General features: G+C 43.5%; 1 protein-coding gene across 1 annotated transcript in view; it reads left to right on the plus strand.

Moving 5' to 3' along the window:
- The window catches only part of STK24 (serine/threonine kinase 24), a 1188458-nt gene that overhangs the window by 1060968 nt on the left and 101776 nt on the right, over positions 1 to 25714 (plus strand). Inside the window, exon 6 of the mRNA XM_069639237.1 lies at positions 7518 to 7703. Within this exon, the coding sequence (XP_069495338.1) occupies positions 7518 to 7703 (186 nt within the window). The remainder of the gene's footprint in view (positions 1 to 7517; positions 7704 to 25714) is intronic.

Below are 25714 nucleotides of genomic sequence, written 5' to 3' on the forward strand. Positions count from 1 at the left end.
AAGTGGAGAAAACTATTAACAAAAATAAATTTCAGAAAGGTAACTTTACCAAAATAGAATGGCAAACTCTGAATATACTCAAAAGGGACAAGAACTCGTAAATGAAGTCAGCTAATAAGGCCAACACTATACTTAATGTTAAGAAATATGGTACAGACACTGCTGAATAATGATGCACAACATTGTCAATTCAATTGACTCAACTGAATGAATCAAACATCACATTTGAATCATCAGAAGCTAAGCATTGGGTGAGGGGGTTTTGAGTAAAAAAAAGAATACCCTTTCCTTAGCAAGTAGAATCCCAGGACAGAGATCATCTCTATCCTCTTACTCCATTACAGGGACCCATAGTATCAGGGTGTGGCTCTCTAGTTGATCTGTGTTGTAAGTCTGTAAACCTTTTCTGAAACCACTTGGCGTCCTCCACAATACAAGGGAGGTGATTAATTTAGATGAAGACCAGGATTTCAACCCTAGTGGAGGAATGCTAATCTCCTCCCATGAAGAACTGCTATACATGAACATTCCTCAACACAAGGCTGCAGTCACCAAATGCTTAAAACATTCAGATGAACACAAAGAAAATGCTAACAAACAGATTTTTTCACTCATAATTTAGAATCTTCTCCTCTACCTGGATTTCGCTCACAGGTCCCCATTATGAGTTTGTCAGTATTCTTCAACTGCATTATGAGGGGTCCACCTGGATTATGACTGTATAGCTGAAGCTGCTAGAGTCATACAAAACACACCGTATATTTCAACAATAGCACACAGTTTCTCTGAGAAACCCTGTATCATCTCTTTGAAACATTAAGACATTGATTTCTATTCCTGATTAAGGGATAGAAATACATATGGGATAGCAGCACACATTGATGTTGTCCCATAGAGAAAATGAACAGGCGTGTCAGGAATCCATCAGAGGGGGCGGGAGCAGTTGGGAGTGATGCTCTTCTACTTAAAAAAGAAAAAGAAAGTTGTACTGTTCCTATACTTTTATTTTAAAAAGACCCCGTTCCGGAATGATTTACTTTTAAAATCAAAGTGCAGGAAGAAGTTTAAACTTGCAAATGAACATTCCCTTAAACAGCAGGTGTGTTTGGGGGTTTGGGTTTTGTGTGGAGGCGGTGTGGCAATCGGGTTTGTGGGGAGCAGGGGTAGGCCAGCGGGGAATATAGTTCCACTATTTCGTTTTGTTCTCTTCGACCACTGATGAAAGCAGTGAGAATGTGGGCATTTGTGAGGCCTGCGTTACCACTCTCTATGAAGTTCCCCTGCTTCTCTTTGTCCCTTAAACTGAAAGAATGCACTAACACTTCCCTTCAAATACAAGGCATACAAACTGTAATATTCTTAGTGGAATAAAACCATTTTTCTTGAAACAAAGATAGTGTCTGCTCCCCTGCCAGCCAGAGAAAATGTGAAGAACAACAAACATGTACTGCAGATTATAACATCAGGGTGATTGGATGAAACAGGAGGATAGCTCAGGGGCAACACGCCTGCCTTGGAAGCAAGACAATGCGAAGCAACACAAGTTTCATCCCCCCAGACCGTGCTTAGAAACCTCTGCGTATTATAAATAACCAAATACAAAATCAATTTACAGGTTGAAGAAAGTCCCGTACAGGGGTGGATGTGCTCTTGTGTAGTGTGCATTGTTTTCTCAATTTTGTTCTGCTGTCAAATAACACACTGTCTACAATAGGTCTGAGATATGGCTTGGCTAAGAAGTCTGGAGCACGCCAATCCTTTTTCAAAGTGGAGCTCATACCCCTTTTTCCCACATGTGCAGGTCTGGGGTATACACTAGTCAAGTAAGATGAGATACTTTTTGGGGTGACAAGCCGGCAATGTTCATCCTTTCACAAAGAGTCTTCATGTAGTTGACAACCGTTCCTTGCCCAGGAGTCTTTCTCTATTGCAGGAGCTGCTTCCTTCGGTTCAGGCTAATTGGTCAAGTGCTTTGAAAGGTGGTGACTCTGATACAGCTTTCAGTCTAAACATACACTGAGACTGAGGGCCAGATAGGGCTGCCAGTTTAATAGCTGAGTCTGCTAAATCCTTTCCACAAGTGACCTTGCTATCCAATGGTTGGTGTGCTGCACATTTGATTACAGCTATCTGCTTCGGCAACATAGTAACTTCCTACAAAGCTTCTACATAAATGTGATTCTTCATGGGCTTCCATAACTGACCAAAATTGTATGCAACCATGAACAAACGCCACAGAAAATGTCCATGATCCATCATCCATACTACCTGACATTACTACTCCGCCAGGGAGGGCGGCGGAGCATGGCCTCCCATCCAAACAGGAGACTTAGAAAGGGGGGTTTACCACATGGTAAAACCACCTCTGTGAGCCTCCTTGGACCAGGAGGCCGCCATCTTCCCCCACCGGGACCGAGGTAAGTGTGCCCTTGCATTCCCCCATGTCTCCCACCCCTCTTTTTCCACATATTTAACCCCCCTCAACCTCACTTAACTGGCACTCCCTTGTCCTCGCCAGCGCCGGGAACACTATTAGTATCCTGGTACAACATGCCAGGATACTAACAGCAATAGTTCCCTCGCTGGGGAATGGGGGGGGCATTACCGGGTCAGGTAATGCTCCCCAGTTTGGTGTGTATTGCTTAAGCCTTGTTCGCAGAGCTTTTAGAAGTTGTGCGATGATCGTCTCCAGGAGCGCTGTATACAGTGTGTATATCAGTCCATCAGTCTCGGGGGATAGCTCAGGGGCAACATGCTCACCTTGGAAGCAAGATGACACAGAGAAACACGGGTTCGATCCACGGGTCCGTGCTTGGAAACCTCTGGGTATTAAGCGCATTATAAATAACCTATCATATCATCTCCATCACCAGGGATAACTAGTGCTTAGAGTAAGGGATATGCCAGTGGTTTTGTCTGGGTATGTAGCACTGTCACCATTCTAGGGCATACTACACACATCCCGTTCGGCATTCCCAACTGCCCTTCCATTCCTGAAACCCCAAGAACTTCCTATTGTAAATGCATCTGTCATTTCCAAAGACCCAGCTGCCTACGCTTATCCCGCTGCCAGTAGTAGGCAGCGGAATAACGATTCATGGCAATCGCCCTATGAATCCCTGGCACTATTGATGATGGCTCTTCCACACCCATTTTGGCATAGATGCTGCGTCTGAAAAATGCATAGCTATCTTCCTGTGCACGCCCATTCCAACACCCAGATGCAATCGCTTAATGTGTTCCTCCACCCAAAACATTAAGAGTCATCCTTAAGTGCCTGCCCCAGCTCCTGTCCCTATCCCGCAGACAAGAAAGGCAGGGGGAAACTTAATGCAAGAATGTAATGTACTGTAACTGTCTAAGCCTGAAATGTAACCAAGGCTGGTAATGTAATTGAATAAGCATGTTTCAATACTATAACTTATCAGCTATGCAACTGCACAATCAAGATTTGCAATGTAACCATATTCTTAAGCTCAGGCGCCCAGATGCCTAAGGGTTAGGTGCACTATATAAATGTAATAAATAAATAAAGCAATAATACTCCCTCAGTTTGTCAAGGCCCATCAAGTCGGACAAGAGAACATGCTCCAGTCCTCTGGTCTGACCCTGCCCTTGCACCACATAGTGTAGCTATAAAGCTGTATAATGCATGTTGTACCCTGGAAGTCCAAACCTCTGATCCCCAAAAGTCCTCTTACATGTGTGGAAACCCACTTGGGTCTTAGATACTGTCCGATTATGCGCTTAGAATAACACAAAATGCATCCTCAATCAGCTGTGGAATTTGTTTTGCCAACATTAAGGGGCAGCACATGCTTTGAAGGCCCCTTTTGTGGATTCACGTGTTGTATACAGTAGCATTGTGAACAACGTCTACTGTATGCAATCCATTTCTGTCCCCAAACTGAGAGGAAATTCCTTTTTGAAGAATAACAGAAATTGGTACGCATGCGGATTTGGTAGTCTCATTACAAGACATAGGGCCTCATTACACGGACGGCGGTAAGGGTTAACGGTCACCGTTAATGGCAACGGTGACCGTTAACCCTTACCGCCGTACTACGAGGTCCCTTTGCGGGTTGGAGGATTTAACGCCTGCTTCTTGCAGGCGTTAAAATCCAACCCGCTAAGGGACCTCGGAGCTAATTACGGCACCGCAAAATTGCGGTGGCGTAATTAGCGCCTTCCCCATTTCCATAGAGCCCTATGGGGCAGAAATGGGAATGGGGAAGGGCAATGGCGGAAAGGGGATTTACCGCCCCTCCAACCTTGGAATGGGGCGGTAAATCCCCTTTCCGCCAAGGTGGTGCCGGTATTTTACCGGCATGAGCCATGGCGCTAATAGCGCCATGGCTCACCGCCTTCCGTGTAATGAGGCCCATAGGGCCTCATTACGAGGTAGGTGGTAAGGGATTACCGGCACCGGTAAGGACACCGGTGCCAGTAATCCCTTACCACCCTATTCCGAGGTCCCTTAGCGGGTCTCTTCCTTAACGCCTGGTTTTACCAGGCGTTATGGAAGGGACCCGTTAAGGGACTTCAGAGCTAATAACGGTACCGCAAGCTGCGGTACCGTTATTAGCTCCATCTCCATTCCCATTGAGCCCTATGGGGGCTAGAATGGGAATGGTGAATGGTGCCCGGAATGGGGACTTACCGGGTCCTCCAAGGTTGGAATGTCCCGGTAATTCCCTATTTTGGGAACCCGGACCCGGAATGCAGTAAGGGGGCAGCCATGGTGCTAGTAGCACCATGGCTTCCTCCTACCTCGTAATGAGGCCCATAGATGTAAAAAATATTGCATGTGGTCACGGTAAATGCTGCATGTAGTATTTCCGGCCGAATATCGTCCTTATGCTACATGAAGTCCTTATGGGTATTTACCACAGGCTGTGTTCCAAAGGAATACCACTGCTGGTAAATAGCAACTTACTACAGGTGGAATACGGCCAGAAACCCCTACCAGTTTTTACCTCCACAAAAGGAGATTCCCGGGAGATCCCCCCGAAGTATTTTGGGATTGGTTCCATGTCGTCAAGGGAAGCACAAGCACTTCTGGTCACTGGAGGGTGATAAAATATCAGGCATAGGGACCCCCTTTGCAGTGAAATTCAGAGACGGGTCAATATGTCCCCTTCTCTGTATAATGGAAAATTGTGCACTAGTGGTATGGTCCATTTCAGTTCTTAAAATGAGGATTGTGATGTTAAAATAATAATATTTTACATGAAGATTTGCTGACATACCACTGAAGTACTTCTAAGAATTCACCTCAGTTGCTGCCACAGTGGTGCTATTCCTCTCACCTGTCAGGGCCCATCAGATTACCACCCCAGTGATGGTAGTCACTCCCAGTGGCAAGCCAAAACAAATATCCACAAGGCGGTCATGAGGGCCTTTATTGATAAAACAAGTGAAGGCTCTGACAATCCCCTACCTGTTGAAAAGCAAGTGGTTGCTCCAGTGTCAAAACGAGAGCTTGCCTTTACATAGAGCACCTTAAAGCTCAGTGTCCAGGCACCGAGCTTTTAGGTAAAAATATATAACAATGAGCATTGCACGGGGTGGCGCTGAGGAACTGCAATAGCAGAAAAGCAGCTGCAATCCAACAGAGGGAGCTGCATGCTATGAAGTACAACATTCTAAAAGCTTAGACCAATGCTATTGTAGTCTGCTTCCTATGTTTGAGAAACTGATTAGGGTTGAGTCATGATGCCAGCGATGCCACAGTAAGCAAGCTTGTAAAACTAATTGGTGCTGTGCCCTAGCAATATTTTGGGTGCCCATTTGTAAAGCTATCAACAAGGTGACCTCAGGCCAAGTGATCCTGCATAGTCACACAATTATGAAAAACTGACGAGCAGGAATCCCCGCTCTCTGGGTTAAGGAGACACAGAAATGTCTGTAACAGAAGGGAAAAACCCAGAGGACACGGTTTACAAAAATGTAAAAATAATTTACTTAATACAACAATATTGATTTAATCAAGAATAAATCAAGAACAATTAATTCAGTGCTGGAAAATGAAAAAGCATGTATCTCTCACATCTGTACTGGACAGCAAACCTCAGTACCAGCAAGCATGTGCATATCTGCATCCACTCTTCACACTCAAACACACAATTGGCTAAACCATAAAAGGACCATAACAAGACAATGAACAGGTGCATACATATCCTAGACTGGGTGCTATTTGATTTTCGTAATCCCATTTCCAGACATTTGGACAGGACCAACCGGTTTCGACATTTTTGGCACAATTTGAACACGTCTTCATCAGGGAACATACAATAATCCTGAAGCAAATTTGAGTGGGCACCACAGGAGTATCGAATCCTTCTGGCGTTATCAAAAGTTTCTAGTGTGATAAGTCTTTGTTAGGAAGTTAGATCCTCTATGCAGGAGCTGGCTGAAAAAGGCCTGGAGACACCCAAACCCAAAAAATACAGCAAGAAACAAAGATTAGGTGAAAACCCAATCATACAGCCGCTCTCTAGAATCCCATACTGGGTTTGTTATTAGTTGTAATTTCACTATGTATAGTTCCTTCGATCCAATTGGATCGAAGGAACTATACATAGTGAAATTACAACTAATAACAAACCCAGTATGGGATTCTAGAGAGCGGCTGTATGATTGGGTTTTCACCTAATCTTTGTTTCTTGCTAACATACAATAATCCTAACACAATGGACTCCTGTTCCCTTATTTGCAGGTGTGGACTGAAGCATAGATTGTATTATCACCATGGACTTCCTATTGATGACATAGGTGTGTTCCTTTGCTGCATCTTACAAGCACGCTGCAGATTTTACTCACGCAGTGCAGTGAAAGCTGCGTTTCTAGCATAGTGTGTTGTTCCTTCCTGCTCCTGGGGGTGACTCAGCCTCTCCTCCACACAACCCTGTTGTTTTGATCACACAATTATGCCAGGCATCTCTGAGAGTGTTTGTGTCTATATCCTAATGAGCCTGGGCACCTGCAAAGGGTTTATGGATTTCTGACCATCCACCCTCATCTTGCTTCAATTAACCTCTAGACTGTTTCTATAACAAGCTGCCTGTTTGACTAATGAGTGGATTTAACAATTTGTTCTCATTATTGGTTAAGTCACATATTTTAAAGTCTCATAAATTGGCTAAAGGTTTGTATTTTAACCAAATGTTAAATAAAAAATAAATTAAAAAAATGAGTGGATTAAGATGCACTTCAGGATCTGGTCCTTATTTGACATTTATATCACATTGACATACAATTAAAAAAAAAGTATGTTCTGCAGTGTATCTGCCAACAGATCAGTTTAATACATAAATAATCAAAAGGCAACTATTATCATGAGCTTCTCAAGACCTGCTTGCATATTTTGAATCTACCATGTTCTGTATTCTCTTGACCCTCTCCAACATTTCCGGGCCTGTTGTAGCCGTGCCTTGATCCTGGAAGCTGGGGCGCCTTCCTTGTGTCTTCAATGTAGTTTGGGATTCAACAAACGGCTTCTCCCTTCTCTCCTCTAGGCAGACATGTGGTCGCTGGGCATCACAGCAATAGAGCTCACCAAAGGAAAGCCTCCCCATTCAGAACTGCATCCCATGAAAGTCTTATTCCTCATCCCAAAGAACCCACCGCCAGTGCTGGAGGGAAACTACAGCAAGCCGCTGAAAGAATTTGTGGAGGCTTGTCTCAACAAGGAGCCAAGTTTTGTGAGTAGTAAATATGGTTCTGTTGTGATATCTGGGGAATAATAACCCAGAATAAAAATGAAGCAATTAAAAGGAAGAGGTTAAAAAACAAACAAAATGTACATTGGAAGTGATAAATGGAGAAATTTCAATTGTAAAAAGGAAAAAATAACTACATTTATTACGTTGCTAATTGTATCTACAGAAGTATATCCTGTCCCAATCTATGCATCTGTTCCTTAATGATTTAGTATCGCAGGTGTAAGCTACTCAGGCCCTCAAAGCTCCCTTCTGGACGCCTTCCTTTGCACTTAGCCGTTTCCATCTGTGAGCACATACTTTATAAATGGGAGACCCCACTCCCCCCAGAACCCTTCCAACTCACCACCCGCATTGCCTTTTCCAAACGAATTTTGATCTATTTAATGATGTTTACAGGTATTTGTAGCTCTGTGTTTTCTGTATTATTTACTCTTGGGGAGATATTTCGACTATTAATGTTAATGTGTACCACAAAGTATTATCTCCTTGACTATTGTCTAATATTTCATCAGCCTCGGTTCTCTTGACCTTTGCATAGACATTTGTGTGTCCTCTATGTACAGCTCCCCATTGCTTCACAGCTTGCTTTGAGATTATAAATCCCATACATACCAATATTACTTGAAAGAACATCGAAGCAATATTGTAGAGATTGATTTACAACCAGCTGCATTAGGGCTGTCTTTTGTCCATTGGTGCAGTGACTTGCAGTGTTTTGTATTTTGAAAACATAACCTGGAAATCGACCATGAAGAGGTGTTTTGTGTGTGGTTTTGAATGATTGTGTGTAGCATAAAGATTCCATGTCATTTCCAAGAAGTACATGACGTTGTGGTCATTTACTGCCTGGAAATCAATTCAAATTTTGACCTGGGTTTTTAAAGGAGGGATTTCGCCTTCAAGCCCCCTTCCTTCTTCACTATGAACTGTACCCCAAGCCCTGCCCCCTTTTGAACCTTAACACACAAATATATTTATATTTTCAAAGTATTTCGAAGTAATTTCCATGCCGTAAATTACTACAAAGTAATTTACTGTATGGAAACAACTGGAGACCAGCATAATGTGTACTCAATCAATTTGCGTGTGGTGTTTGATTGAAAAAGGCTAGCGCACTTGGTATGGGTGTGGCATTTCTTTGAAGGGTGCTAGTCAAGTTAGCAAAGTGAGGTTGTGAACTTGCTCTGGGTCGTGAGTGTGGTAGCATGCTTGATGTGTGCATGATTTGTGTTGGGTGATGAAGGAGCATATACTTGCTACGATTATGTCAATCAAAAATCTCACAAATATTTTCAGATTTTTTCCTAGAATGTGTAGAAATCCATTGCATCGTATATTTATGCTTTTGTAAAAATGTCTATCAGATAAAAAAAAAAGACAAGCATCAATTCTTTGTTTTGAAAAATCATGTCCACAAGACACTAATTCTCATTGATTCACTTATGTTGCTGAAGAGCAGCGTCCTGCATGTTATTCATCCTAGTGATAACATAACTCAGTCCATCCTTCTGCCTTCCCCGCATCAGTAAAATTTGGTTATCCCAATTTAAAGGGGAAGTTCACTCAAAAATGTTATTGTTCCAAAAGATAGGTAATAATAAAAAAAATATAAAAAATATTTTTAAAGAACGTTCCTATGTAAAATTTTGAGAAAATGAGGCTCAAGGTTTTTACATGGGGGCATCCATTTTGTGATATGAAGCAGCGGCAATAATAAAGCAGCAAAAGCCCCCTACTGGGAGCTTTCGCTTACTGCAGCCAGAGAGCAGAGATTAACATGGAGAGGAGGCTGCCAGTGTTTACAATTGCCTTCACTTTCATTTTGCGTTTTCTCTGCTCCCCCAGCAAAAGGAAGCACACAAAATGTAAAATGATAGGCAGAGCAATTATAAATACTTTGCCAGCTGATGGCAGAGTTTTCATAATTGTTGCGACTTTCTATTCTAGTTTCCTGAGCACAGCAAACTGGAAAATAAAGTCGCAGCAATTGTGAATACTCTGCCGGATGCCGGCAAAGTATTCATAATTGCTTGGACTTGCCTAAAACAAAAGGCGCTGCAATCATAAATGCAACACAGTTGTATTTATAATTGCTGTGGTTTTCTTTTTAAGTTTCCTGAGTTCCCCTGAGCCAAGGGGAGCCCGGGAAACTTAAAAAGAAAACAACAGCAATCATAAATACAACATTGTATTTATAATTGCCGATACTTTAGCTTTGAGTCTCCCGGGCCCCCCCGCCTCGGGGGAGCCCGGGAGACTTGAAACGAAAGCCACTGCAATCATAAATACAAGAAGGTTGTATTTATAATTGCCATGGTTTTCTTTTTAAGTAAAAAAAAGCACTTACGAACAGCAGACGGCAGGTAGAATCCTGACTGCATTCTCTGCTCTCTGGCAATAATGAAGTAAAAGCCGGCTGTAATAGGCAAAAGCTACCATTAGGTGGCTTTTGCTTCATTATTGCAGCAAGGGCAGAGTTTAACACAAGCACATGAGGCTCATCCATTTCACAAAATGGATGCCTCCTAGTGTTTGAAATGTTTGACTTTGAGGCTCATTTGCTCAGAATTTTATAGAAACTTTGTTTCAAAATATGTTTTATATATATTTTTGATTATGGCCCATCTTTTGAGACAGTAACATTTTTGAATGACCTGCCCCTTTAAGTCCATTGCATGATTTTGATGTGTGCCCATCCCTTTTCTCTGGCTGGTGTGTGTTTCGGTGGCATTGCTTTTCTGTAGTCTCATCATTGGCTCTCTTGTAGCACCCTTCAACCCCTTGGTATGGGCCTCATTACATTACATTAAAAATGTCAGAATAATTGCTGCCGGCACAAGCATTTTTACCAGACCGGTGAAACCCTAGTTTGCCGGTGGGGACTCTGATTTACTGTCGGGCCTGACCTGCCAGTAGATCATGCCCCTACCGACAAAGAAATGCCAGAATCACTGGTGCCGGTCATCCTGGCAATCCCATCCCATGCAGTCCTATGGGACTCCATGGAATGGGAATTTACCATCGTCCCCACCGCCTTTAATATCCCAGTAATAATGGGATATCAGATGGCAGAGACGGTAGGGGCAGTTTCCCAATATCCCACCAGAATTACCATTGGGATACTGGGAAAATTATAATGAGCTCCATATATGTATCTGTTCCTAGTTGCTAGAGTAGGTTTTAAATAGATGTTCACAGTTTAAATGGTGAGAGGTGATGAGCCATCGAAACAAGAACTCCACCATTGGCTCTTCTAGTCTGGGTCCACTTTCCCTATTATTAGCATGTGTTTTGTCCAGCGCCTACTTTCTTTTTCAGAAGTGTCTCCACACCAAGAAGCAGTGGGCCAAGTTGTCTTCCTTCTTGTAGAAAAGTCACCTTTAGAGCAACCGTTGAGGGGGACTCCGGAAATCTGTGGTCCCGGGGAAGCCAACAGCTATGTGATGCAAACCCTTAATGTGGTATATGGGGGATCCCCTAGTGCTCCCACAGTTTTCCCTCTGGTGCCTCATTGTATGCCAGTCACCAGTTCCATAGCACACCCAAGCCTCTCCCATCCCTGAATCAACATTCCTCATAGAAAGGCCTTGTATGTGTCCCATAGTCTGAAGGGATTTGTGGTGACGTTATCATCTATGCAATATTAGATACAGTGAGCCTGTCTGGCGGAAAAAAACCTTTAAATTAACACGTTATAGCTAGACTAACCTCCAGATTGCACAGGGAGGAGAGACTCAATTGGACCAACAACTCATGAGGCATTTTGAAAAAATATACATTTCTATTTCTTGAACAAATTGGTAAAATACATATTAAATCTTTGTGACCCTTAATGCATATTGGGCCTTACTCAATAAAATACTATGCATACAAATCACTGTGTTTCCTCTGTAAAAACCCATAGTGCAAGTTTCAAAATGTCTAGTGTACTAGAAGAACTATAAATTCAGAATAAAGCTGCATTTAAAAAGACCTATACAACCCACTCAATGTTATCAATAATTTGACAGGAAGATGAATTTTAATTATTCTACAGGCTCAAATTGCTGTAGAAACTTTAAACAGGGCCCAACCATAGGGTCCAAGTTCCACAGATACAGTTGGGAAGGCGCGACTCCAAACTCAGGCGAAGGAGGTTGCGTGAGTTAAGGGGACCGGTATTCGCAAGTGTGTCCGTGGTCAACTGATTCCGTGTTATACATAGATATCAGGACAACCAGAACATTAGTAAAGGTAGAAAAGAGCTTGAATTGAGAAGTGAGTGTACTAGACGGCAAAGTAATTCCAACTGTGCAAATAGGCCGTTCAAACGGATCTTACAAGTACAGCTAAGACAAAAAGACGTAGTACAGTCGCAAGGGAGTGCTATAGTGTTATCTATTCTGCAATGTGGTTCTCCAGAGCCATATCTTCGAACCAACAAGAATGCATCCAATGTAAACAGTCTGGAAGGAGTGCGCGTATCCAGACCTGGTAACATCTCACAGGAAATGGCTGCATGATCAGATAGGCTTCTCTCCTCTACTGTTATAGAGCACATATTTCCCCTAGTGTGACAATTTTAAAGAAATAGTCAATCTATGCATAACCTAGTGCAGGTACAAATAGTATGTACAAGCATGAGTTGTGGGATGCATATTATGTCAGGTGTCTCATACATGCAGTTCTAGTTGGTATTGAATTATAGCATGCCTGCATTTTGGAAGTATGTCTTCCATAGTTTTTAATGGTTGGAATTTAAGGCAATGTTCCATTGCACAGCTGCAGAATATGAGTATTATAATTCAGTTGCTGAGGGCATTTAGGGTCATTTGGGTTTGAACCACACACAGATCCCACTGGTAACGGTTCTTGACATATTTTCACTCTGGCCACACACGATCAACCCTGAAAATCTCCCTTTGATTTTGTCATTTTAATACCAGTATTTGAGTGTATCAAAATATCAGTTGCAATAATGTAGACAGCTTGATGTAGCATAATTCATGGTTTTAACCCATTATGAGACACTAATCTTCGGGCGTCTGCACCCATGGAAGATGGGTTTGTTGTAGAAGAAAGATATTTCCTTCTGATGCACATAGTCCACCTAGCAGACTAGCCGTTTAAGTCTTACCACTTAATCTTCTTACATTGTAGCTTAAGATGTTCAGTTTATGACTAGTCACCAATAGTGCTCTGACTAATCAATGTGCCTCCTTGGCGTAAACTCCAGAACCTCTTTATATTGCAGAATCCTTAACTAGGGTGATTTCCCCTCCTTGTTTTCACTCCAAATCCCTGCTTCTCCCTCTCCATCTATTCACATCCACTCTTCCTTAGCGGTCCCTGCCCAGAGGCCCTTAGCATTTGTAAGCACGCACTAAATGACATATGAAACCTCCATAGCAGGGGAGGTTGCCCTGAATTTGGATCTTTCTAGGTGTGTTTCTTTACTCCATTCCTTTCCTCCATTAATCATTTATTCTTTATTATTCATGCATCTCAGACCTTGACTTGCATCCTTTGAGAATGCCCAGGCTCCTCGGAACATTACCCCTCTCCCCCTATACCCTCCAGAATTGTGTTCGCTTCAGAGGAATCAAAACTCTAGGTCCTATAAGGTGCAACCTATTGAGCTATGTAGGGTATTATGACTATGCTGAGGTTCCTTCTGCTTTGAATTGATCTGTCAGGCTGTGGCTCTCCTTTTGTTTGCTGCCTATAAACTGACTAAAGATTGGATGTGTTGCAAATGTTGCACCTGATGTTTGCACAGGTTTCTCAGCAGGTAGGACATTTTTTTCTTTAATCCTGAAGAGGTCAAATGTGATAATATTTTCCTTGGCCTTTTCATTCCCTTGCTTCAAGTATCTATAGGGCTTGCTTGTCCAACTCCAGACCTCGAGGGCAGAATCCTGATGCTTTTCAGGATATGCCTCATTAATATTCACAAGAAGAATTTGCATACATTCAGAATCATGTTATGCAAATGCATCTCATGAATATCAATGGGGGATATCCTGAAATTCGGGGCCTGGAGATGGACAACCGTGCGGTAGGGACTTATGGTCATGTTGATTTCTGTTCGGCCATTTCAAAGATGGCCGTTCTTTATCCTCTCTGGTTGCTCTATTCAGCAAGACAGTCATCACAAATGTAAGCTTCTCCTCATTGCCTTTGCTTTCCGATACTCCTAAAATTCCATCTGTTGTCCTGAAAAGAATTCTCTGTGCGTTCTAAATCTAACTCTATGATTTCTACCCTTTGAAGTAGTATTTTACCTTTGCTAGTAGGGGGGCATAGCTTATTCGTATCACCTAGTGACTTAGCCTCAAGTATTTCCGTAGTTGTAAATAAATTATAGTTCTTAGAATTGGAACTGAATCAAATTCCATGTTTGACTCTGTCATGCTCTCAAATCAGGAGAACCATGTGCATAACATTCATATCTCCGCCGCCTCCTCCTGATAATGCGGCTACAGATATAGTTAAGGGCGGCCTACATTGCTCTGTACTTTCAATGCATTTTGCCTTTACATTTGATATCTTCGATCCTTTGTGTCTTTCCTTCCCCTGTTTTGATGCCCTTAAATGAGTCTTGTCCCTTCAAAGTGCTGCAGATTAATTTGCAGTGGAGTACTAGCTTGGGAGAAGGGTACAGTCTCTCAAGGACACTAAGCGCTCACTGTCTGATCAAGGGACACCCCACCCCATGCCTAATGTATGAATATTCTCTAAAAGTGGTTGCCCTTTCAAAATCCTCAGAATTGGATAAGTTCTGGGCTCGAGACGATGCGTTTTCCTTAGGGTTTTTCTTGCCATGCTCACCTGTGATCGAGGAAGCTCTCTGTCCAAGCGACCTGCCCGGGATTATCAGTGTTTCAATCCAAGTTAAGGTTATCAGCCTAGTGCTAGGGGTGTGAAATGTACTTAACCTCATAAGTAGGGCAATAAGTGGTTGCAATCTGCGTACCCTTCCCCCTGCCAAACCCTCCGGTCCCCCTCCTTCTATTTTTTACATTGAACCAAGAAGGGATGAGCCACCCGGGTACCCATTGCCATGTTCTAAACTGCAGACAGTGGTGTTCAACCGAGCCCATCTGGCAGAGGTGAATACCAAAATAGATGCAATACCAGTATGGTGGAACTATCTGTGGACATTGTTACTCCGTTGTCCACTCGGGTGGGACTCTGGGATGGAGGCAAATCTCATAATGGTCCCCTTCACGAATACCTGGTGTTACGCAACCAGTCTGTGGGATATAAGGGCACATCCGTCATGGATAACCTGGCAAAAGCTCAGCACTAAAAATGGGAGACAGATATATTTACTGGAGCAAAAAGAAAAGTCAACTGGACCATCGTGGTTCGAGGAACAAATAATCTATATAACTTTCCAGTTGATGTACAATATTTAAGTTTATATTTTTATATATATTCAAGTACTCAGTTTTTCCAGAATCACTAAATCAGTCCATCTACTTTCTTGTTTCCATTTGCTAATTGTTCAATTATATTTTTCAATATGACTTTAAGGGTTTCCGCCAGTCGTCTCTCTATAAATACATCAATTTCCCATTGGACACTCACTTGAAATTTTCGTTTAAATATTGTGTATTATTGGCACCTGTGTCACGCTTTTAGTGCTTTTTCAAGAATCCACATACTCTAGAAAAAAATCAAAATGTTATTCCATGAATCCTCTTGACAATAATACTTCTGACAATACCTACGAACACTGGCTCAAATTCCCAGGAGTCTCGCAGCACTAACCTTGACAGAGGTGTTGCTAGGCCTGGAAAAGATCCGGGGCTGCACTAATGTCGGGACTGTCGGGACTCGGGGCAAGTTAGCCTTTTGAGCTTCTATCCGGGGCTACAACCAAAAGACCCAGGACTATACCCCCCTGATCCGCCCTCTAGCGACGCCTCTGATCCTTTGTATGGCACCATATCGCTTGGGTGTCTCTGATGCCCACACGTGACTGAACATGGACAAGGGAGTATTTGTTTCCATGTGCCACGCCAATGTCAGCAAACAAAATGTTAACATTGAATTCATCCTCACAAATACCAACGGCGAGTCGTGAGCTGGATTCGATAAACCGAGAGACAATACTCACTTGGTTTTAACACTGTACCATCATACCCCGGTTCCTCAGCCGTCCCTTGCTAGGTGCCACGCAGGAGTCAGAGGCCCGCTGATGCATGTGCATGGCACTCATTTGTACATCCTGGCTTCTCCCTTTTGAGAATTGATTTCTGCTTTTTATTGGTCGCACACATCTGTGTAATTAAAGCCACTTTGAGGACCTGGACATATTATACATGTATACCTATTTTGCCCCAAAGTACCTTTGCACTTGTAAAATCTCCATCTGTAGTCACCTGCACATGTGAACACAGTAGGAAATGGGGCATGGGCGCAGTAGAAAAGAAGTGACTAAGACTAACATCAACATGAGAACCCTCCCAGCTAAAACAGACCATGTGGACACGGGCACATGCATGCTCAGACACATATCTGTGAGAGACAATCTTTATTCGAAATGGCAGACTCACATGTGGTTTGATTTCCACTCCTCTCCCTCCCTGAGATGTCAACCCAAAAGAAAAATCCCTGCTCTAAATCCCTCAGACGTCACCCCAATACACCACTCCCCCTCACCCAGAAATCAACCACAACACATCCCTGTCCCTAAAAGTCAACCCCAACACATTTGCATCCACTTCCCCAGATGTCACCCAAACATACCCTTGCAAGACAGCCCTTGGGGAGAAGAGCTGTGGGGATGTAGCAAATCAGCAAGCACAGTCAACAAAACATTTCAGAAACCTTTATTCCATCGCCAAATGGCTGTCAGGTGAAGTTCAGGTCTGGCAGTGTAGAGCAAAGGACCCAGCACTAGGCTGCTAGATGTCTCTGCCCTTGACGGTTTTTACTGGTAGAGTGAGGAGCTTGATGATTGTAGTGTCTGGGTTCATCTGATGGAGGCAGGAAGGACTCAAGGACCACAAGGTTGCGTGAGTAGAAAAGAAATAGGTTCTTTATTCAGTTTCAGGTACCAGGCTAGTAGGAAAGAGGGAGAACAGTTGGGAGGCATCCGTCCAGCTTGGCTCCCATAACCTCTATGACCAACGGTCACTTATGGAATCTCAGGGCACTCCAGGTTCCATGGCATTCCAAATTCCATCCCAGGTAGCTGGTGCAAGCACTGTGCTTCAATGGTCTGCACCCGTTGGGGTTGGGAGCAGTGCCAGCAGACTGGGAATATGCCTAGGGCCCAAGTGTTTCCTTGACTGTATCTGCATGTTTAATAAATGTTGTGCGTTTTAGGGAATTTGTATTTATTTATTTTATTGGACATTTTTTCTGGTGCCTATACACAAGTCTTTCCAGGAGCCACAAGACAAGAAAGGCAGGAGAGGTAAACATGGGATATCAAACAAAAAGCGTCAAAAGGAAGGGATCCGGTTATATTGGCCTTGTGACAATCCTACCTTGCAGTGCTAGAGGATAAGTGCCAGAGGGGGGGTAGAGGGAGAGGTCCAATAGTGGGGTGACCCCAAGGCAGGGGTGGGGAAGTGCTGTACAGGCCAGGGGAGCAAGTGTCAGGGGAGAGAAGGGGGGAACAGAGGCGAAGTGCAGTGGGCAGGTGAACAGGGTAGGGTTAGTCCAGGAAGGGGAGCCCAAGGGCAAGTGCTGGTGAAGGATGCTGGTAGGGACTGATGGGGGGTGGTCTGGTCCCTGTAAGACTCAGATGGAACCAGACCCCAGTCGCATCAGCAAGTGGAGAGCTTAGCAAGGGAGGGGGATGGAAGGCAGAGGAGAAAAGGAAGGTCTTGAGAAGTTTCCAGAACTTAAGAAGATCCGGCTCAAGTCCGTTGGGTAGAAGGAGGCTTTTCTAGAGGTAGGCACTAGTCGATGAGAGGGATCTACCTCCCACTCTCTTCTTGGAGAAACGTCTGACCTGCAGAGAGTTGGAGCCAGAGGACCGCGGGGTTCTGGCTGGGTGGTAATCTCGTATAGAAAGCTGGATGTAGAGGGGTCCCAGGCCCCAGACAGCCTTGTGGATGATGCATACGGTTTTGAATTTGACCCTTGCAGTCACCAGGAGCCAGTGGAGAGACTTTAGGGCAGGAGAGATGCAGTCGGTGGGCGTGAGGCCAAGGATACGTCTTGCAGTCCTGTTCTAGATTAGTTGGAACAGTGTAATAATAATGGCATGAGGCACTGTGAAGTAGCAAGGCATAGGTTTAATGCCCCGAAGATATTACACAGCATCCAATAAAATAGCCACCAACTGGCACTTCCCTGTCCTGGGCGATCTTGGCTCCCCTGTATTGTAGTGTGCTGAGGAAGGCAAAGGAGCACTGGGGACGCCACACATAGCTTACTAGTTATACATGGAACAACACTTCACTATTGCACTCCTCTATGGCCAAGAAGTCCCAGTGACATTAGTACTCCAAGGTCGCTGTCTATTGTAAACAAGACCTTTTTTGTGGGTGTTAGCATACTTTGATTTCTGAAAAACATAGATTTTGCAACATGACTTAATTCTGGAATCCAAATAGGAGGGCAGTAATGTAGTTACTCTGTTGACCTCTGAATGGACTCAGGTACCAGTTAATGTTGGTATGGACCTATATAAAAATAATAAAAACTGATTTCCTTCTGTGCCCTATGAACAAGGTAACAGATGAGAGTGTATTTTACTGTGGTCGCTTTTCAGTGGTTTGTTCTTCCGTGGCAGCAGCACTGTTAATGCCTCCATGAATTCCTGGGAGAACCTTCTAGAATGCATACAGTACTAGCTAACATCATCAACAAAGATCAAAACCAGTCTGTCCAGAAGAGCTCAGTGGGAATCATTTTCATGAGCTAGTGCCTTTTGTTAAGTAGTAGTCTAGAGCTATAGGTGCTAAGCAGAGGCAGATTTAACACTAGGACAAGGGACGAATGCCCACAGGGCCCCCTGCTCTGACTTTCTCAACTCAAAGTCATATAACCCAGCTACATGGGGCATCCCACTGAGATCTGATCATTTTAACAAGTTCAGCAAGCACACCATTTACAACAGGAGTTGATTAGTTATGTTAACAGGTTTACACAATACATGGAAAATTTCACGAAAAGAGGTATGATTGAGGAATCTTTTGAGAAATGGACGTCTTTCAAATAGTTGTATGGGTAGCCTGAATGTCTGTGTATGTGGTTTTATGGTATGGGAAGTGGTGTTATGCGGTGTGGCTGATGGTGGTTGTGTAGTCTTGTGTCAGTGTGTGTGGTTTTGTGTACTGTCTTTGGTGAAGATCATGTTTCTAATATGATTCACTTTGCTGACATCTTTGGTTTTGATGTACTAATATTTTAACTTTTTGTGATTGCTTCTCCTATTTATGAAAATGCAAAATAAAAATATTTAAAAAAAAACAGAAAAACTATACATGCAACAGTTGACTCTAAAGTTCATTAATGCCACACTTGTAATAACCATTAACTCGCTCACCCTAAGCTCTGCCTACCCAGGGCCCTCTGTCAATCTTACCTACGGCCCTTTGCCTTAAATTTGCCACTGGTGCCAAGGCCCTATCAACTGAACAATTTATAGAATCGTCTTATGCACACTCTTGTTTAAATGGTATTTCATAGGGTCGTGAGTACCCAATACACCCACTTACACTGTATCTCCCCCAAACACAAGCCACCAATCATCCGACAGTGGGTTCACGGCTGATGGAAGAGCTTGTTTACATTATTAGTATTGCTCTTTTCTTTTGCTTTCTATCCTTTTTCCGCCTTTCTTTCTCTCTATATATTGCTCATCATCATACAATATAATAAAAGGCCAGGTGTATGTTTGTCTGATGCAGTTATGTTCAATAGAGACTGGCCACTTCGCCTGTTGTCACCACTAGAGGGAGCTGTTGCCTTAGGAATAACATATTAATACTCTGAAAAATGCTCTCCTCATGCACTTCGGCCCGTGTACACAGGCTTTTACACTAGTTATAAAATAAATCACTTGCCTTCATTTTTGCACCATGAATCATCCATATATATATAATTGCCATCAGGGAATAATGATGCCCACCCCTGCACATTATAATACAAACACATATGCATTCTTGCAGTATGTATTTGCAAAAAGAGCGGGCCTCACCAGGGGTACTTCTCTGGTACAATACCTGCCCTGAGGACCTACCCCATGGCCATCGTGGAACAAGCCCATTCCCTCTCTTGCTGAAACTCATTGAGCCTCTTGTTGTGCACTGCCCTTCTTGTGATCCCTCTATGCACTCCACAGTAACTCAGCCACTCTCCCCAGGCTTGCTATAGAGGCTATCAAATGAACCAGTTCCAGCTCTGCATGGTCTGACCTCACCCCCATCTTCTGAAGCTTAAAGGTGAACCTCTCCTGTCAAAGACATTGAATGAATATGTATAGTAAAAGCTGAAAAGGAGGTCACCCTTTCATACAAGAGGTTATCAAAACTACATTGCGGTAACATTTCACCCTCTTTCTTCCACATACCTGCACCTTCCACCACCTCCAGTCCAGTCTGGGTATACGTCCCACTCTGCAGTGAAAAACCTTAATTATGCTTGCCTGATTGGATTTAAGTCAACTATATGTGACTAAGTCTCCTGCCCCTGAGAGTCTTGGGTGGTGTGGTTACAAGAGTCTAGGGACCTCATCCAAGTCATACTCAGCCTGGAGGCAGTGTATGGGGGATCACCTGACCCACTCCATGATGCACCACCTCTTTGGCAGAGGGCTGTCACATGAAACATGCCCTTGCTTAGCCGGACCCTTCAAGGGATGCCCCACTCTATACTTCTGAGCTCAGCTCTAATAGCCAGTATGCAACTCCCAGTGTCGTGTTCACCTGCGAACAGCGCAGAACAGATTCATCAGCAGCTTTGTTTGTTTGCTGTGCGAGGGCGGACCTTCCGGCAACACGCAATCCGCACATGTATATCCCGAGATGGCGAACAAGCATTATGATAGCTCTGTCCACTTCCCGCTGTGGCCCAGAGTGCTGGTATTGTCATCAGGTGTGCAAAGGAATTCCAGTGAACCAATCTCCACCCCAAGTTCCATCTTACCAGCGGGTGCGCCTGCTTGCAATAAACACAGCCCAGATTGAGGTGCAACGGCTCAATAAAACCTGCAGAAGCACAGCATCCTTTCACATCTTCAGCTGCTAAATGACTACAGCGACAGTTCCACAGGAATTCCAGATTTTTCTGTGAACTCTGATGGCCAGGCTTGATTATGTATGTCTTTGTGTAACAGTAATTGATTATGCAAGAAGTTCTGAACCCCTTCACAAGCGGAGTCTCAGTCTAGAGCTTATCCCGAATTGTAATTGTTTATTCATTTATAGTGCGCACCGGGCCTGCAGGCATCTGGGCGCAGTACAGGTTGCATAGCTACATATGTTTGTTTGTTTATTTATCTGTAAAGCGCACCAGACCCGAGGGTATCAGGGCGCGAGAACAAGAATACTTTAAGTTACAGAGTTACATGGTCACATAGGTATAGGTTAATAAGAATACAGCAAGTAGTACATATACATTTACAAATAAGGATATACAGTAGAAGAGCAAGGTCCAGTTTGGTTGCCAAATCAAGTATCTGATTTAGCTAGAATTTATAGATCATTTCCTTTAAGCCATATGACATGGACATCAAATATAGATACATACCGATACATTTTGTGGCAGCAATGTACATATTTACAATAGATAGTTTCCTTTGGTTCCTGTTTCTCACTTAGGTATAGTCTGCAGGGAGAGGTACAAAGATGCAAGCCCATGAGGTCACAGGTCTAGGGAATGCAACCATTTCTTGACGTTCATGGAAGGGAGATATGTCTCTTAATGAGTCGGGGATAGAGTTCCATGATTGTGCAGAAGAGATGACATTCCAGGTGGTGATTATCAGCGGCTCCTTTGTCACGGTGCTCAGAGCAGAGATTACTCTCATTTTGCCGATGTTTGCATCTGTATTTGTCATTTGTGCCCCCAGTGATAAGTCCAGTTGTCTTTTCTAAATGACTTAAATGGTCACTAAGGGACTGACCATTGTAAATATTCCTAGCTGCAAGGGCGGTATTTGCCCTATGACGTATCCAATCCACCATATCCGGCTTACTTCATGGAGACAATAACTGTTTCTGTTGAGCCAGTCGTATGAATGCACCTTGGAAGTAGTTGGAACATTGTAGCATGGCCTGGGAGGCAGACAAAGGGAATGCAAAGGGGATCCTTCCTAGTGAGACAATCCCAACTGTATACCCACATTCAGACCTCTCTAACATATCTGCTGCGTCATACCACAACTCCCGACCAGATACTGTAGTTACATTCCTAAATTCCATGTTATTCATAACACGAGAGATTTAAAATTGGACGACTCAACAAGAGTTATCTGATTATCTGATCTATACTTGTCAAGACACCATACTTGAGTTCCTTCCGTTCACACTTTTTATGTCGCTGCCTTATTACGCTAAGTTAAGCAAATAATTAGGTATAAGAAAGGCCCATTATATTATCTATTTTCATCTCTATGTCGCAATATGCCAGTAAAGCCACCATGAGCACTGCTTTGGTGAAGTGCACCCTTTATCTGGTTTTAATTAGGCCGAGCACATGGGACGTAATATCACCCACTATTACATGAACAGTGGGGTTATTATATCAAGTTACTACTCTCTTTATCAGAGTCTCTTTCCCTGAAAAATACAATTTAGTGATGCACTATAACTGCAAGTCTACAACAGGAAAGCGTTTAGGCCAACTTGTTTCATTAGGGGCAGTTGGTTCCCGAGCAACTGTGACAGGGACAGGGACAGGAGAATAAATGACTGGTGTTGCAGTCAAAGGAATTTCAGTTGCAGCTAAAGCATTGGGGTAGTCCTCATCCAGAAGCACGAGAGAAAGCGACAACTTGGCCCTATTCACACTGTCTTGCTGCACCGATGACCCCTAACCCCAAATGCACACCGCAATGCCAGGACCTCCCAGAAACACTTCCCTGCCAGAACACTCCTAATGCTGCCAGAACATTTCTAATACTCCTTTTCTTGTACCAAAAGCCAGCGCCAAATCTCAGATGTGGTAATAACTCAACCTAATCGTCTGCAGCCTCCTGATCAAACGCTTCAGTTGGGGTTGACTAGCCAACTGTTCAAGCACATTAAGAGGGTTGCATAGTATAGTGGTACCACTAAAAGACTAACCATCAGCGGCCTGCCCCCATTTTTGTTTGTAGTGTGTGGTGTGCATCTTAATGGCTATCCCTTTAACCTTGATGGTAGAGTCTGTAACAAGCAGTACATGGTAGGCTTCTGCCCCCTGGGGACATTGCTGTCTTCCTCTAATGGACCTTGATAAACAGGTAAACCCCTTCGTTCTACTGGGCCCTTTTGAAGCACATTGCATACCTGTGTGTATAAAAACGTTATAGAAGATATAAGTTTGCATCCGTTATTTCACATAGTATTACATTATCTCTCAGGTTAATTCTATAATACGCCCTTCTCACAAGTAGCCATGACAGGTGGTGAATTGGACAGCCCATCAACACTTCTTGAGTACTCCGTTCGATTCTTCCATTAGCTGCACTATGCATGCTGAACACTACCATGGGACAGGTCTCTGGCCTACCACCTTCCATGACTTCCATGGGTAAACAAGCCACATATCCAATTGGAAGTTGGCCTCTGTCATTTCTGATGCTAGATCCATTAACACAATATACTAAGTCAGGGTTTTGTAACAGAGTATCAGATTGGTGTTGTCTAGCTTGCAGAAGCTTGTCGGTAATAGCAACTCAGCCATATGGTTCACCATAAAGGGGAGTGGATAACAGCAAAGCTGGATTTAGAATAGGGAAACATGTCATAGTTATATCTGAAAAGTTCAACAGCAGCATGTTGTATTTGGTAAGTCATGATAAAGACAGAGGTTGGGTTTTTGTTTTCAACAGTAGGGCTGATATGACATGTGGAGCAGCTACCTCAAGTGACTAGACTAGTATTACACACTCACATTATTGTTCTGCAAGAGCAGCAGCTGTTACTGACCTAAGGCGCAAGGGAAGTCCTGCTGCAACCAGGGTTAGGGCTGTAACATGATATGCAATTGGTCTCTGGTTTTCTCCATATGTTTGCGTAAGCACAGCTCTGGAAAATCAGTTTTGTTTGGGACAGTAAAGTGCGAATTTCTTATCATAATCAGGTAACCCTAATTGGTTATTGCCCGTTTAATTGTTTCTTCTGTCCATTGTAGGGGCTCTGGAGTATTCAGTTTGGTCAATTGATGTAGTGGCTTAACAGGTTCTGCATAACATAATGTCCATTTACTACAGTACCCATTCATCCCTAGGAAAGCTCCCATCTGGGTAAATGTTCAGGTCTTGGGCATCTTAAAAATGGCTTCTGTGTGTGTATTGCTATCAGTCAATGGCCTGCCATGATGTTGTGTCCTAAATAATGTACTTGTTCCTGACACAGATGCAGCTTCTGCTTGGGTGCCTTATGTTCTTTTATAGGTAAAGCAGTTAACAGTACCTGAATATCTTGTTTACGTGCATTGAATGAAGTGGAATCTAACAGGAGGGGACCGTGGTACATGTATGGTAACCACGTTTTCTTCCCCATTGAGTGAAGGCCCTGGCAGTTGTCTCAATGGTGGTTTAATGACAGATGTGTTCCTACTCTAAGTTAGTGTCTCCTCTTGTGAGTGAGGCTGAAAACAGGGATGAGACTCAGATGTGTGGCCAACTCCCCAGCAAGCTGTGTCTATAATTATATTAGCGGGTCTGATATGGTTCCTGACATGTGGTAGTAAGGGAAGTCCAGGGGCAAAAACTGAGGGGCAGTCAGTCGATGAGCTGACGAAGGAAGTTCAACAACAGGCACTTCGGTACCCCTGTGTTACCAAAGGTTGCTTTGCTCGGGCCGGTGTAGTAGCAGTCAGTGGTAGAGTAGCTGTACTGTACACCTCTTCGCTCTGCTCAGAAGGGCCCCACATACCAGTGAAGAATTCTGTCACTCCTCTGTCTTTTCCTCATGGTGCTTACTTCTACCAATTGCGAATACAGCAGGGTGGGTGCCAGCCCCATTTCTTCCTCTGGTTGTCCCTTCTTAGATTTTTGTATCCGAGTTACTTTCTTTGTTTAAATCCTTTGATTCCCTGATTTTAGAGGCATTTTGTCTCTCTGATGCCTCTTTGCACCAATCAGAATACGCTCATCCACTGTTTTGGACAGATGTTCCTTTTTTAGATTCTAATACATGCTTCAGATTGGCCGGCCTTTCCATGTGAAAGATGCCTTTCCAACGGGAACTGATTGTGTCCACTTTCCCCACGTTAAATCATGCAATACTTGTAAATATTTTCATGTTTAACTCTAATTCCTTGTATCCATAAATGTACAGGAGGGCCAGCTCCTGTATATCTGCACCGGCTCGGACTGCTCTGTAACCGTGGTTTATTACTTTTCCAATTTCTTTTTCTTTTGTTACCCGATGTTGATTGCCTCATCACCCACAGTCTTAAAATCACTCATCATCATTTATCCCATACATGAATGCAATTCCATATTCAGAAAACTCTGCTAAGTGGCCCTGAGAAGGAAATACTTGCACTTACACCATCAAGCACCATATAACTCTGCTTGTTTGTCAAAGTTGGTTGCACGTGTGGCCCTATAGAAATACCACTTATTGTCAACCTCTTGACCGTCACCCCATTCCTCACCTCCCAGTTCCGGTACTGGAAGGGTTTAGGGCATGGGTGGTCCTCAAGCCAGTGGTGTTCCCTGGTAGCACGACACAGCACCAAACTATCTGTAAAACGCAGCCCACACAAATCATTTTAGGGTACTCCATCAGACCAATCCCGTAGCAACCTAACCCACCCACCAGACTTCCTCCTGTATAGGTTAAGGGCGCATGAATAGGTGTCCCATGAACCTCATTTTTTCAGAA

Source organism: Ambystoma mexicanum, chromosome 7q, assembly GCF_040938575.1.
Source record: "Ambystoma mexicanum isolate Mex_15411 chromosome 7q, UKY_AmexF1_1, whole genome shotgun sequence".
In the NCBI taxonomy this organism is placed as follows: Eukaryota; Metazoa; Chordata; class Amphibia; order Caudata; family Ambystomatidae; genus Ambystoma; species Ambystoma mexicanum.